This window comes from Oryza glaberrima, chromosome 7 (assembly GCF_000147395.1).
Source record: "Oryza glaberrima chromosome 7, OglaRS2, whole genome shotgun sequence".
Lineage (NCBI taxonomy): Eukaryota > Viridiplantae > Streptophyta > Magnoliopsida > Poales > Poaceae > Oryza > Oryza glaberrima.
Window position 1 is genome coordinate 24,292,590 of NC_068332.1, and position 14,005 is coordinate 24,306,594.

Below are 14,005 nucleotides of genomic sequence, written 5' to 3' on the forward strand. Positions count from 1 at the left end.
ACACACTTCTTACACTTTCAGTACTTGTCAATTTCCCATCACAAAAGAACCATAACCACACATGGTTTCACAGGAAAGCAAAGCTGCCTGCAAAGCCAAGAAATTGTGATGAGGGAGAAGAGCACGTAATCATCATGAGAAGTGAAAAAGAAAGAAAAGAAGGGGATTAAACCGCGCGCGAGTGGAAGCCAAGTCAGACTCCTAATGCTCCCGATTAAAGCGGCAAAGACTCGCAACAAAGAAGTGGAAGAAAAGAAAAGAAAAGTCTCAAGCAAAATCTCCAACCGAATCAGTAGCAGGAGGAAGAGAAGAGAAGAGAAGAGAAGAGAAGCAAGCTACCCACCTCAAGAAGAAGCCCTCTTCTCCGCCATGGCCTTTCTTCTTGCTCGTCGTCAAGGCAGCCGCGGCCACAGCTGCTGTCGAGGTCGTCGCCGTGGGGAATGGCGAGACGGACGAGGAGGTGAGGAGGTCATCGGAGCAGCCGACTGCAACTGCTGCTACAGGGACGGGGGCGGCGGCTGGTGCTTGGGGAGCAGCGACGTCGGTGGCGGGACTGAGAACGACGTCGGCGGATGAAGCGGAGGAAGCGGAGGAGGCTGGGGATTCCTCTTCCACAGTCACGGCGGCGGCTGAGGTGCAGCGCTGGAGAGGACGAAGCAAAGGGCATTTTCGTCTCATCATTCGTCGGGTGAGCGAAAATCATTTCAAAAATAAATAAAACGGCGAAAATGGCAATGTGGCTGTAAGCGTACGCTCCATATTAGCATTTTATCGAATCGTGTTTTTTAGAATGTCAAAATAGCGAAACCCTATCCTGAACATGGCCAAACGTCCATTTTCTCGGGGGAAACCCGTGCAGACATCGGCCTATTAGGCCCATATCCCGTTAAGGCGGTTTAGGCCCAACCAACATAGGTCGAAACCCCATTCCGGGCATAACTAAAATGGGCCGCACGTGAGTCACAATACCGTTTCGGCTCAATGGATAAGATTTTGCTATTTCTCGCTCGAAAGATTTTTTTTCTTCGTTCTCACTCGATTTTCTTGATCATACAATTCACATTGAGATGAGTGCTAGCTAGCAGAAAAAAAAAAGAAAGCGTGTAGGTGATAAAAATCGATCCCACGATGTCAAGATTTAGGGACCATAACCAGATGGGCCAGTAACTAATCTCGTTTTGTACAGCAGATGTTCAATCTAACTACGGTGTAATTATTATAATTACACATAATTACACCGTAAGTATACTATAATGTAATTACATTCACTTGATTTTTATTAAAAAATCTTTTGAGTGATTTATAGCTAGTCCCCAATGAACATGGGCCGCACGTGACTTTTCTAGTTTATGCTCTGGTACAATGCAATCCCGGCTTTGGAAGGAAATTGATCATTTTTCTTATACACAAAGATGGAGCGGTGGAGTGAGGATTGGCTGAGCTTTCTTTCTTTCGTTGCTCGTGAATTACTCTATTAATTACTTCCTCTGTTTTACAATGTAAGACTTTATAGCATTGTTCATATTCATACAAATACTAATGAATCTATATATATATATAATAATGTCTAGATTCATTAGCATCTACATGAATATGGGCAATGCTAGAAAGTCTTACATTGTGAAACGGAGGGAGTATATCATCTACTATCGTCTTGAAATGAGATGTGTGATCATCCACGTGTTTTGGTAAAATAAGATTTTCACGAGTAGTATTAGTCTGTAGGCTGTCCGACAATCGTCTTTGTTTTTTTGGAACTGGTATGTTCAGCCTTACTAAGCCATTATCTAAAAAACTACTCGTACTATCAACGAAGGTAGTATGGAAAGCGCGAGGCGCACTGTCATTTGTGCTAGAAAAACATTTGATGAATCAAAATTAAGTATGCCCTCCTGAGTCATCAACTCTTCTACTAATAAAAAGAATTATGTGATTTGCTTTCTGTAATGGAATATTATGAGCTGAACATCAAGAAGTGGAGTCATGTACTATCCTCCCCCACTCTCGTTTTCGCAGTTCTCATTCACCGAAAAATAAACAGAGAAGCTACTCTGTGGATATGGCAGGGAAATTCCTCCATATTTTTAACCCAGTCCGGCAAGGCAATCGATCCCAAGTACTGATATAACGGAGAGAAGAAACAAAATGTGAAACAACTGCACTGCACGATTGTAAAATATGCAAGTAGAAACTATTTTGGAAGGAACTTTTATCAAGCCTTAGTAAAATGCATTCTCAGCATCTAGAATGCTGAGTGAGGCCATACTAGCTAGACAGGCAAAATTACAAATTAGTCCTTCTAGGCCAGAGACCTGGAGGAAACAACTACAAGTAGAAACTACTTAAGACTTATCACGATAGTTTACAATCCAAGATTGCCACACCTAGATTTATGAAGCTGCGAGTTTTTATTCACTCTTGGCCCCCCACTCGTTAGAACAAAGTCAACCAAGTCACCTTCACTGAGATTAATGCAAAAGCAGTCTTTATTTCTTGAGCATCATGCCCATGGTGTTTTGGCTTGAAGGAACAGCAATGGTCCAAATAGGATGACAGTGCGCCTACTTTGAAATTTAACTCTATCAAAGATCTCATCCTTACAGCAACCACCGACCTCTTTAACCCACGTGGCTCAGTGATGGTACCATCAAATAGCTGGATTTCCTTATCCAAGCCACTTGTTAAACAACCGAGCAACAAATCGAAACTGCTTTGCACTTCTGATATGACAACCTCCACAGTCGCCTCAGCAGCCCAACGAAGCCGTGATAAAGTTATGTCAACCGCACCGTAATCGCCAGGGATGCGAAGTGTGTATGGCTCATTCCATAGGCCTGCAGGGCCTATCAATGATGCACCATCGATCAGCTGTACGTCATCTTTTTCTTGTTCGCCTATCTTGATCCTCATGTCATATTCAATTAGAGCATAGTCCATCATGTCTATCCCTCGCTTAGGGCCTTCCATGTTGATGAGCGAACCCTACAAAATTATTGTATTTAGTTGCTTTTCATATAAAAGTAAGAAATATCTAAAGCTAGATGCCTCCCTTATGGTGTTTCACTTGTAAAAACATTTATGTAAAATGAACATTTTACAACTGATAACCAAGATCTCATGTATCGAATAAAATGGTTACAAAGTGCGTAATGGTAAGAGCGAGGGGATTTTGGACCCCACTGTTCATTTGATTTGGTTTCAAATCCCAAATAAACATAAGCCTGTGTAAAATGAAAGAGAAGATTTATCTAGTGATTGGATCATCAATGCTATGCATCTTCATATGCCTATGAACAAAAAAATAAATAAATTTGTGTAGTGTATTAAGCAGCAACCAAGTGTCCAAAACTATGTAGCACCAGAATTTTTTTGGAAATACTTCCGATATTTTGAATAGATTTATGCATGAATCAATGTATGTGCTTCTTTTTTTTTTGAAACGAAAACCTCAGAGAGGACAGGGAGTGCTTGTTTTCATTTAAGAAGAAGAGACTTGGCCCAGTTTTTGAGGGAAAACAGGGCCAAAAAACCTCACATAAGCACGGTTTAAAGGGGAAAACCGAGAAAAACCTACACGAAGAACAAACCAAAAACTTGCGACAGCACAACTGAGGACATAGGTCATCGTTGCCGAGCTCATAAGAGCAGCTCCGACTTCCTAACAACACACCACAGACAAAGTAGGGCAGGGTCTTCAAGACGAAGCCTCCAAGAAGGAAGGTAGTGTCACAACGCCAAACAACGTCCGTCCGAACACCGGAACAAGGTTTTCACCCGAAGAAATGGGAAAGCAAGGTAATGACGCCTTCCAAAAGGAAAACGGCACCCACAGGCGTCGACATCGTTGGCTCTAACCCAAGATCAAGCAGGGCCTTCGCCCTAGCTCTCTCTCCCTGCCAACTACAACAACCCAAGCCGCCACAGCGCTGACAAGACGAAAGCGGAAGAGGGTTATCATTGTCGAGCTTGCCACCCTTGACAAGCAGCTTCGACTCCCCCCAAAACACTAACGCAAAACCCCGCTAGGAAGCCACCTGCACAGCAACCCCAACGAAACTACCAAGAAGGCAAGGGGGTTATCGTTGCCAAGCTTGCCACCCCTAGGCAAGTAGCTCCGACTCCACCCCAAACACCAACAGAAGGTTATGTCATGGGTTCTCGTGCAGCACCTCTCCACCAAACCGAGCACCTCGTCATCGCAAGAACAATCAAAGCACAAGCAGAGATGAAGGCTCCCGAACTCCACCAAGCAAAACTCTTTCAACCAAACTGGCTCTCCCTTGCCATGAAACTCCCCACGACCGGTGTCTGAGAGCAGACCGGTCAACAGAAGGGGAGGAGCTCCACGGAATGGGAGAAGCCCCAGCCGATCGTGGAGGATCACTTGCCGTCGACCAGGCCGTCATCCACACTGTTGTTCCCCGTGTCCTGCAGCTTTCCAACAAGCAAATTGCATCACCGACGGCCTCTCCAAGCGGCAGCACCACTGACCACCTTCTAGCACTCCAGCCACCTCGCCAGCCACCTTCAGAAATGCCGGCCACCTTCCCTAGCTCCTCGCCGGCCAAATCCACCATCGGCCGCTCCACAACCACCTACTCCAACTCGCCCCCACCACATCCGCCGGCCCCCAATACCTCCGCCGGTCACCTCCCCCAACTCCACCGAGCCCCCCCCCCCCCCCCCCCCCGACTAGATCTATGGAGGCGGCTAGATCTGGCTTGGGCCGGATTGGCCACCCCCTCCACCTCCGGCGAGGTCACCCTCACGCCGCCACATCCTTGCCGCTGCCACTTCTCGCCATCTCCACCTACCGCCGTCGCTGATACTCCTCGTCGCCGGGCCACCACAGCCGCCGCTAAGCGTCGCTTCTACTCCCTCGTGCCGGACTTAGCCCGTCGCCAGATGGTTTTTTACCCTGCAGCCGTCGTCCTTGCTCGTCGCGCCGTGACCTGGCCGCTCACTCTAGCGGCAGTGAGACAGATGAGGGATGGGGAGGGTGGCGGCGGCTAGGGTTGCCGTCCGCCCGGTCGCTCGTGCGGGGAGCGACGCGGGCGGAGTGACAGGGCATCAATGTATGCGCTTCATACAAGTGTCCAAAGTCATATGATGTTAGTGAATCTAGACAAGGAATGGAGAGGCCAAAACATCTTATGCTTCTAGAGATAATTTTATTATGCTAAATAGGTTCATAGAACATTTACATCCAATTATAGAGAGAAGCCTCTTGGTAAATGGGGGTTCCTCCATTGGGTGAGTTGCTGAAAGTAATCATCAATGACTCTTTATGCTCAACAAACAGAGGTGGATGGGGTGTAGTAATTGTGAGGGATTGCCAAGGCCAACATATTGTGGCAGCAGCAGGTAGTCTAATAGATCTAAAAGATGTACTGCAAGCAGAAGCAATGGCTTGTATTGAAGCTCTCAATTTGGGTATCCGTTTTGGTATAAGTCATGTCATTGTAGAAACTGACTCTAAACAACTATTCAAGCAATTAACGATGATGAATTTTGATAATGGTATTAATGCTGCTGTTATCCGTGAAGTTAGGAACTTGTTGTCTTTGCAGTTTGATGTAATTGGTTGTGCATTGACATCGAGCTTGTAATAATGTTGCGCATGAACTAGCAAGGTTAGCCGCTGCTTTGGATTCCTCTACAACTAATAGTTTGGTGCTTATCTGTAACCTGGTGAACAGTGATTTAGTTGTTTCTTTGAAGTGATGGAAGTTTCCTTTCATCTAAAAAAAAGTAATTCGAGCATCAATAATTAGACTAATTTTTGCCAAAACTCACGAAGTATGAATTTTCCAAATCAAAATACACCTTGGACGAAGGTAGTGGTGGCTTATATAATCCAAAGTATAATGTACTATTATTCTGCTACTTTTGGACAGATTAATCACATTTAGCAGTTTTTTTGCAGCTAAAACAAAATCTTACATGGGAGCTATAAAACAATATATATCTTTTGTCGGAATGACTGAAGGAGGTCAGCCAATGTTATTAAGATAGGAACAAAAGGTTACGAGAAAAGTTTTGCATCAACAGCTGGCTGTCGAGAAGGATGTGCACCAGAGCACATGCCCCGAACCATGTACCAACCGTCCAAACACACGCTACAGAGAGGGAAGCCGAGCACCGAACCGGTCGTCGGTATACGAGACCGATCGCTACCAGGCCAAAAACACCACCACGGAGCGAAGACTCTAAAAACGACGCCCTCACGAGGGTCGCGACATCGAAAGACGCCGTCATCGTCCGTCCAAAGAACTGGACAAGGTTTTCACCCAGAGCTCCTTGCCGAGGAAGGAGGGGTACCTCAATAGTGCCCTCAGGAGGAAGGTGGGGTACCTCAATAGTGCTACAAAATTGGGTGATAGACTAAACAAAGAAGTAGTAAACCATAAATGCTGGGATCTAATGTCGACCCTCTCAAGTCTTGCCCCAACTGGTTCTCAAAAAAAACAAGTCTTGCCCCAACTCCACCCTAATCGTCTCCCATCATACGGCCCCAATAGGGTATATCTCATCTTCTCTAGAATATTCTCACAATTCACAAATATATAATGTAATTCTCAACGTGAAAATGTTTTTTTCTTTTGGAATCTAGAGTAAGTTACCAAGGTATAATACAATACTGGACAAGATGACTAATACTCAGTTCAAAATATAGATCCACCATTTTGTTGTACCAGTACATAATTGCACGGCGTGTAAGGGTGATTCTGATGAACCAAAACCGGGGCCGTCGACCTCAGGAGGGTAACCACGCTCAAAAGCGTAGTCACTGTTGGCCCAATGACTTGGGCTAAACTTTCGCTCGGAACTCCCTACAACCCTACCGCAGTGGTTCGTCGCCCAATCTGAAACCAAGATCCAAACATCGGTGGCACATGGCCTCCGTCACCCCCGACCCTCCGCTGGCCGGCTTCCAGTCCTGCCAAAGACAAGACTGCCACATCACTTGTCACCTCCGCTAGCGCGCTGACCCAGGCCGCCTCCGCCACGCCGCCCGTCAGCTTCCCCGTCAAATCCGACCTATGGGAGCCCAGTCAAGGAACAACATTGCCTCGGCAACCTGAGTTTTCGTAGTAGACCGACCACCGCCTCCAGCCTACCAAGAAACTCCCCACAAAGAAGGGGAGGAGCTCCCCTAACAGGGTTAGCCTAGCTAGCCGCAAGGAAGACGACCCACCGCCAGTGCCCTCTACCTCGCCGCCACTCCCTAGCGCGCTGACCCAGGTCGCCTCCGCCACGCCACACGCCGGCCTCCATGTCGAATCTGACCTATGGGATAGGACCGGGAACAACCTCGCCTTGGTAACCTGAGACTTCCCTGTAGGCCGACCAACGCCTCCACCGTGCCTAAAGCTCCTCACAGAGAGGGGAGGAGCTCCCCAAACACCGTGGTAGCCTGGCCAACCCCAAGGAAGATGACCCCGCCGCCAAGCCCACCGGCGGCCTCGCCGATGCCTCCACACCGCCGCCACCTCGTCGCCGAGCCGCCCAACGACGCCGGCCGCGCCACCGCTGCTTCGGCCTCCACGCCGCCAGCCTGAGCTAAGCCGGCGCCTCCGCACCAGCCTTCGCGTTGCTTCCAACCATGCTGCCTCTGGGCCTGCCAGCCGCGGCGCTCTCTCCCCGCGGAGGCCACGTGCCGCTGGCCGCGTCCTCACCTACACCGGCGAGCCACGGCTGCTGCCAGGCAAGGCCATGGTGCCAGCGCCGAGCAGCCGCCGCTGCGCCCGAGTTGCCCTGCGCCGCCGAGCTGCCGCTGCCGCCCTCGGCCGCCCGCTCTCCGCGCCCGAGACGGCCGCGCCGAGTCGTTGCCGCCGCCCCCAGCCGCTCGTCGCCTTCGCGCCCGGGCTGGTCACACACCGCCACCCGCCACCACGGCCGCACGCCGTCGAGCCGTCCCTAGCCGTCTCGTGCCGCTACCGCGCCAAAACCAGGCGAGGAATGGCCAGATCCAGCCTTGGGGGCATCGGATCCGCCGCCTCCCCACAAATCCCCATCGTCGCCACCTCAGACCGTGTCAGTGGGGGACTTCGCTGTCCTCGCTCCGTCCACGTCGCGCCGAGGAGGGAGTCGCGACGAGAAAGGCCTCGCCGCCAGCGAGCTCCAGTGGCGGCGAGGTGGGTGAGGGAAGGAGTGGAGGCGTGGGCGGCTAGGGCTTTTTCGCTCCCGAGCCGCCCGCGCAAGAGCGACGCGGGGACCCACAGTTTTGACCTTATCCTTCTGAATCTGCAAAGGGCCTGTACTATATCCAACAACAATATATATCTATGGAACAACTTTAACGATTTGATGAGATTAGCAAATATAGTATGTCATCAAGAAATATGTAGTGACCAATCTCATACGTTTTATGCATGTGAGAAGTTAGCCTTATATTATGAAATGAATAATGTAATTCAACATAGGGAATAAGTCTATTTAACCCCATCAACTATGGAGGTTTGTGTACCGAACCCTCATAGGTACAAAATTGGGTATTTGCGCCCCCCCACCCTCCCTTCCTGATCTACCACCTAAATGATTCTCTTAGGTGGTTTTGACCACGTGGCAGCATCAACCTAACAAGCCATGTGGACGAAACCACCACCAAAACTACCCTAAGGTGGTTTTATACTTGAAGGGGCTAAGCAGACAAACCTCAATACTAAGGGGTGTTAGGTAGACTTATTCCTTGAAATAATTGTACATAAGTTTGGATGTGTACCTGCTCCACAACGATGGGATCATCCCTGCTAAAATTGACGATATAATTAAGCAATGGATCTAGATCATCACGCACTGCTATGTATCCGTACAACTCTACTAAGCTACCATCCACTGGAAGTTTAGCCAACTTTAATGATAAAAGTTGCAGCATGCTACCAGGAGAATGCGTGATGCAACTTCCATCATGAATGATACAATATGTGGGATTTGAATGCATAATTGCCTCCAACCGAGCTTCACAAAAAATAAAGTAATAATGTAAGTTTCTAACTGGAAATTAATGCAGTTAACAAATACTTGCCATTTGAAAAGTATATGCATGTGCTATTTGATGATTATATGGCCTTATTGAAAAATTTTCCCTTTCATGTACAAAGTAAAAACAGCCTATGTTCTTTTTACTAGGAATTGTGCTCCCCACCTGAAAAATTCTTCTTCAGGAATACCCAAAAGAAAGAATTGCCTCGAAATGCATATCAGTTGCTTCCGATGAAAGCATTGAACACGGGTGTAAGTTTAAGTGCCTTAATTTGGTTTCGGTGATTAATGACAAATCTAATTATATGAGACTAACATTTTTATGAGCCTTTCTTTGACTAGTCTCATTTGGATATGAAAGTAAAAATGATGAGAGGTATGTATTAAACTTCACATATTCTAACTTGGTCTCTCTTATGGATCCAAAATATAGTGTGAGCTTCCTATTTGATCTTTATTGATTATGTGCATATGCGTTCCTTCATATCCATATGTATGCACATCTTGAGGGGGAGCTTATTCTATATTTTGTTTATTATAAGATTTCTATCTTGATTTGAAATCATTTTTCATCTCATCTCTCTATATTGTTTATATCGGGTTATTATCCATCATCAAAGAGAGAAAAGATTGAAAGATCTTGGTTTAAACAATTTGTGTAATTGTTACTTTGGTGATAGATGATAAACCGATGTTTATGAGATTAACCTCTCTTTTGCATAAGTTGTCTACTAGGTTATTTCCCGATAATGAGATGTGGAAGACATGCATTCTTTTGTGATGGACCTTAATCATGACAAGGATGAAATGCATGGAGATAAAACGATATGTACCACTTCTTATCTCCTACTTTTTGATAGGTTCATATTATGATTTCTATGTTATTGATATATAAGTGTGAGACTAATGTTTACTCGAGTCCTATCTTATTTAGTCTCATTTACATTGAAAACATGGAGATCATGAAGGTATATGTTTTATGTTGGTCTACATCATTACTACATATGCCTTCTCTATATGTATAGGATAAACCCCCATTGGTCATTCTCTAATTATGCATACACTTGCATCTCTTGTATATTTATTTGTATGCATATATTTAGGGGGAGCAAATCCTATACATTTATTGTGCATGTTCTAGATCCATGTTGTTCACCTATTATTTATATCGGATCTTTGCACTTGAGCTTGCATACGAGTATATGACACTTGTGATGTTAACGAATACTCAACAAACATATCCATATCTTTCATATGCAACCGGTTGGTCATCAAGTGAAGGATGACAACCAATTTGTTGAGACTAATGTTCTCCTTTGAGGTGTGAAAAGGAATAGGTCCCACTACGATGAGGCTAATGAATGACACCATGGGTTAGTGGTTGCCAAGCCAAGGACATCGTCATGTTGGCAAGAATGAAGTCAAGCTTGTGATGAGAATAAAGTCTTGACAAAGGATGGACAAGACCTCGGCATAAACATGGTTCAACCGGATGGTCACAAGTGTTGATCTCGGCTCAAGCTTGACCCTAAGATGGATGGCGCAAGGCAAAGGTATAATGTAGCTAAGAATGTTTTCTTAGTCTTTTCCCGGTCTTGGTGTTTGGTGTAGACTGGATTTGCTAGATAGACGCCGTACTATCAAGAGGGGTCTATGAAGCGAGCTTGTGGATGATCTTGTGCCATATTAGTTCATATGCATGTAGGTGCATTTTGTGGGCTTGTCTAACCAAGTGTGATGAGTTTTCTCAAGTCCTAAACCAAGAGAGAAGTGGGCATGTCCAATAGGAGTGAGTGACATCTTGTGGGTATGTCCGGTGGATATCCTTTGGAGTGTGAGCCCTTTATCCTTGACTTAAGTTATGTTTCTTGGATGGATTTTTCATGGGTCGGATAGCCCTTTGAATAAGCTTTCCATAGAGTCCAAGAACGTCAAATTCCGAGACCCGAGTCAAGAGATATCGCCGTTTTACTAACGGTTGGTTGTGCTGAAAAGTGACCTGCGGTCTGACCGTGGGCCTTAGGTCGGTCTGACCGGGGCTGTTAGCCGGTCTGACCGACCTGGTAAGGCCGGTCTGACCAGCCCCACTGGTCTGTTGCACTGGTCTGTTTTTTGGTGGCGATACAGAGCCGCCAGAGCCGCAACAAATTAGTAAAACGGCGTAGAATGGAGACTCGGTTACTTGGAGGTTCACAGCGAACGGCGTCTTCTCGGTCTCATGCTTATGAGCTCTTCTTTACCCCCTCGATCAGATGCCCTCATGGCGAACCGATCTGGAAGACCAAAGCGCCGGGGAAGGTGAGGTTCTTTTTGTGGCTCGCTGCTAAGGGTCGGTGCTTAATGGCTGATAACCTCAGCAAGCGCGGCTGGCCACACGAAACAACATGCGCGCTCTGCAGGTCTGTGCAAGAGGACAGCATTCACTTGTTCACCAAATGTTCTTTCACTAACAGAGTATGGCAGCAGCTCAGGACATGGCTGTTCCTTCACCATATGTTCCCTTCCCCATTCCAGATCAGCTCGGGCTGGAGCTTGCAGATTGGTGGCAGCATGCTCACGGTTGTTTTCAGACGAAGTACAGGACAGCTTTTGACTCTTTGTTTATGCTGGTTTATTGGAAGATTTGGAAAGAAAGAAATGCTAGGATTTTTTTATGACAAATCAAAGGTGGTCGAACACTTGATTGCTGATATAAAAAAGCGGCCGGTATCTTCTCTTGCGAGTAGCAGCAAGTTTTTTGGACCCCCTGTAAATAATCTTTTGTTTTCTTTTCTCTCGGGACTCTCCCCCGACTCGACAGTTTAATGTCGTGTATAATCTTTTTTAACTCCTCCAATCTTAATGAAATTTGGTCGGCGCCCTTCCGCCGACCCAGCAAAAAGAATTTTGCTACACAAGTGATACATGTTCTGGGAAGTAGTATACATTTTGGAAACTGGCAACGCAGTCCCCATGTTAAACGGGGGCATCAGATTGTTTGGTTGGCCCCTTTAACTCCTAGTAGTCCTATATATATTATGTGAACTGCCTGAGGACTTAATTGTGTTATTACTTGTCTGTTGCTGCCTGCAGGCTTCAAAAACTTGTATTGCTGGTAGTTCGTGGCTGCACATATGGAGACTTTAAACCTAATGGTAACTACAACAGTGTGGATGCCCACTATGTGCACTTATAACTGTCATTGTCCTATGTATTCTGCAGTTCAAATACATGCTCAAAGGTTGTGTGGCAAGGTTTGATATGGAAGCAAAATTCAGGGAGAAAGCGCTGTATTTGCCTATGGCTGTCAGTGCTGCAGAGCACCTCATATACAATGATCTATAGGATCACAATAAAATATGTACAGCTAATATGATATGGAAAGAGATACACTACGTTTAAGGAAACAAATCATCTCTATAATAATAGTAATAATAATATAAAAAATATAAATAGGAAAAGAAAGAGATATATAGCTTACTCTCATTACGGTCTGCAATATGATAACCCTTTTTCCACCACATATCCATGTCCCTGTATATAGAACCATCACGGTGTCTACTTTCTGGAAGTGTATTGTCCACAACAAATCCTTCATCATCAATGGCTTCTTTGTCATCACTGACAATGATTCCCCCCATGTGTTCCTTCGTTTTGCTCTTTCGACATTCATCACCACACCGGTCGTGCTTCATAATTTGCCCCGATATATCATAATTGACACATATAACCTCTGAGACGGTCACATCTTTATCAATTTTCTCATCTCCAGCTATAACCTCCGAGATTGTGCCCTTGGTGTCAATGTTTTTCATGCCTTGGTTCCGGGATGGAATAACAACGTTGGCAGAGGAGATGTATGGCCGTCTGTATGGTGTACCAGATTCATTGCCTTTCACTCGATTGATGGTGGTCATGTACCGAGGTTCCCAAGGAAATCTATCATGAGCATATAAAAAACCAATATCAACATCCGAAATAAATAAGATGGTATCAAGTCAGGCTTGAAATCGTAATTTAACATTATCTAAGCCTGAAATCCATAACAGATTTCTATTTTTCTCTTTTTCTCTGTTCCTATTGGATTATATATATATAGCTAAAAGAAACTTATTTTTCCCCTTCTGCCTTCTGAGAACAAGCTTAAGTTGCAAGGGTAAATTAAAACCCAATGTTGATCACAGCCCAATGGATCCAAAATTTAGCATCAGAACAAGAAAACACCACCCCTAAATTTGCCTGAAAAAAAATCTTGAGAAGGGCATCCGAGACTATATAGTAGCAAGTAAAGGCACAAACTTTAGCATCAGGACAAGAAAGCACACCGGAAAACAGGTGGATTGGGAGACACCATGGGTGGAGAAACTCGTCGTGTAGGCACTGGTGGTGGCAATAACCAGTAAGGCGCTGCACTTATCATGGAAGTGAAAGGAGATCGCGAGGGAGAAGAGAGGCGGTGCATCGGGGCAAGAGAGGTGGCGGCGTTCGGGCGTCGGGGAAGACGCGGAATAGAGCGGAGGGTTCGCATCTGGGCAAGCCGCGGCGGCGGTGGAGGCGGGGGTGCCCGGGACTCGTCCGGCCGGCGGCGAGGCGAGGCGACGCGAAACGCTCATCGCCGAGTGCTCGAGGCCTCTCTTGGGGAGATCGACCTAACATGGGCCACCGGTGCAGACGGCCCACATCAGGAAGAGAAAGTTTACTAAAGGTCCCTATTTTGTCGTAACTGGAAAAGTTTACTTAGGGCTTGTTTAGTTGGAAAAAAAAATTTCCCCTCTATGTTAGATCGGATATATATTTGAAGTATTAAACGTAGTCTAATAATAAAACAAATTATAGATTCCGCCAGAAAACTGTGAGACAAATTTATTAAGCCTAATTAATCCATCATTAGCAAATATTTATTGTAGCACCACATGTCAAGTCATGGCGCAATTAGGCTTAAAAGATTTGTATCGCAATTTTGCTAACAAACTGTGTAATTGTTTTTTTTCTACGTTTAATATTTCATGTATGTATCCAAACATTCGATGCGACAGCGTAA

The 14,005-nt window shown here is 45.9% G+C and overlaps 1 protein-coding gene across 2 annotated transcripts; it reads right to left on the reverse strand.

The window, feature by feature from the left end:
* Window positions 1–2,318: 2,318 nt before the first annotated feature.
* On the reverse strand, window positions 2,319–13,523 carry LOC127779566 (uncharacterized). Of its 2 annotated transcripts, XM_052306376.1 has the most exons (4): window positions 13,290–13,523; window positions 12,446–12,903; window positions 8,726–8,961; window positions 2,319–2,982 (listed from the first exon to the last, which is right to left on the reverse strand). In XM_052306376.1, exons 1-4 carry the CDS (start codon window positions 13,490–13,492, stop codon window positions 2,434–2,436), a joined length of 1,446 nt encoding a protein of 481 aa, XP_052162336.1. In that variant the 5' UTR covers window positions 13,493–13,523; the 3' UTR covers window positions 2,319–2,433. The 2 variants fall into 2 exon arrangements, with proteins under 2 accessions (XP_052162336.1, XP_052162337.1); XM_052306377.1 differs by lacking the exon at window positions 8,726–8,961 and having other exon boundaries at window positions 2,894–2,982.
* Window positions 13,524–14,005: the final 482 nt, after the last annotated feature.

What these genes read in the sequence shown, in the direction of transcription:
- LOC127779566 (XM_052306376.1), bottom strand. Translation starts at nt 13,492, where the DNA reads ATGCGAACCCTCCGCTCTATTCCGCGTCTTCCCCGACGCCCGAACGCC. An exon ending in TATTGCAGACCGTAATGAGA is followed by an intron (nt 8,962 to 12,445) that starts GTAAGCTATATA and finishes TTTTTTGTGAAG; the next exon opens with CTCGGTTGGAGGCAATTATG. An exon ending in ATCCCATCGTTGTGGAGCAG is followed by an intron (nt 2,983 to 8,725) that starts GTACACATCCAA and finishes ATAATTTTGTAG; the next exon opens with GGTTCGCTCATCAACATGGA.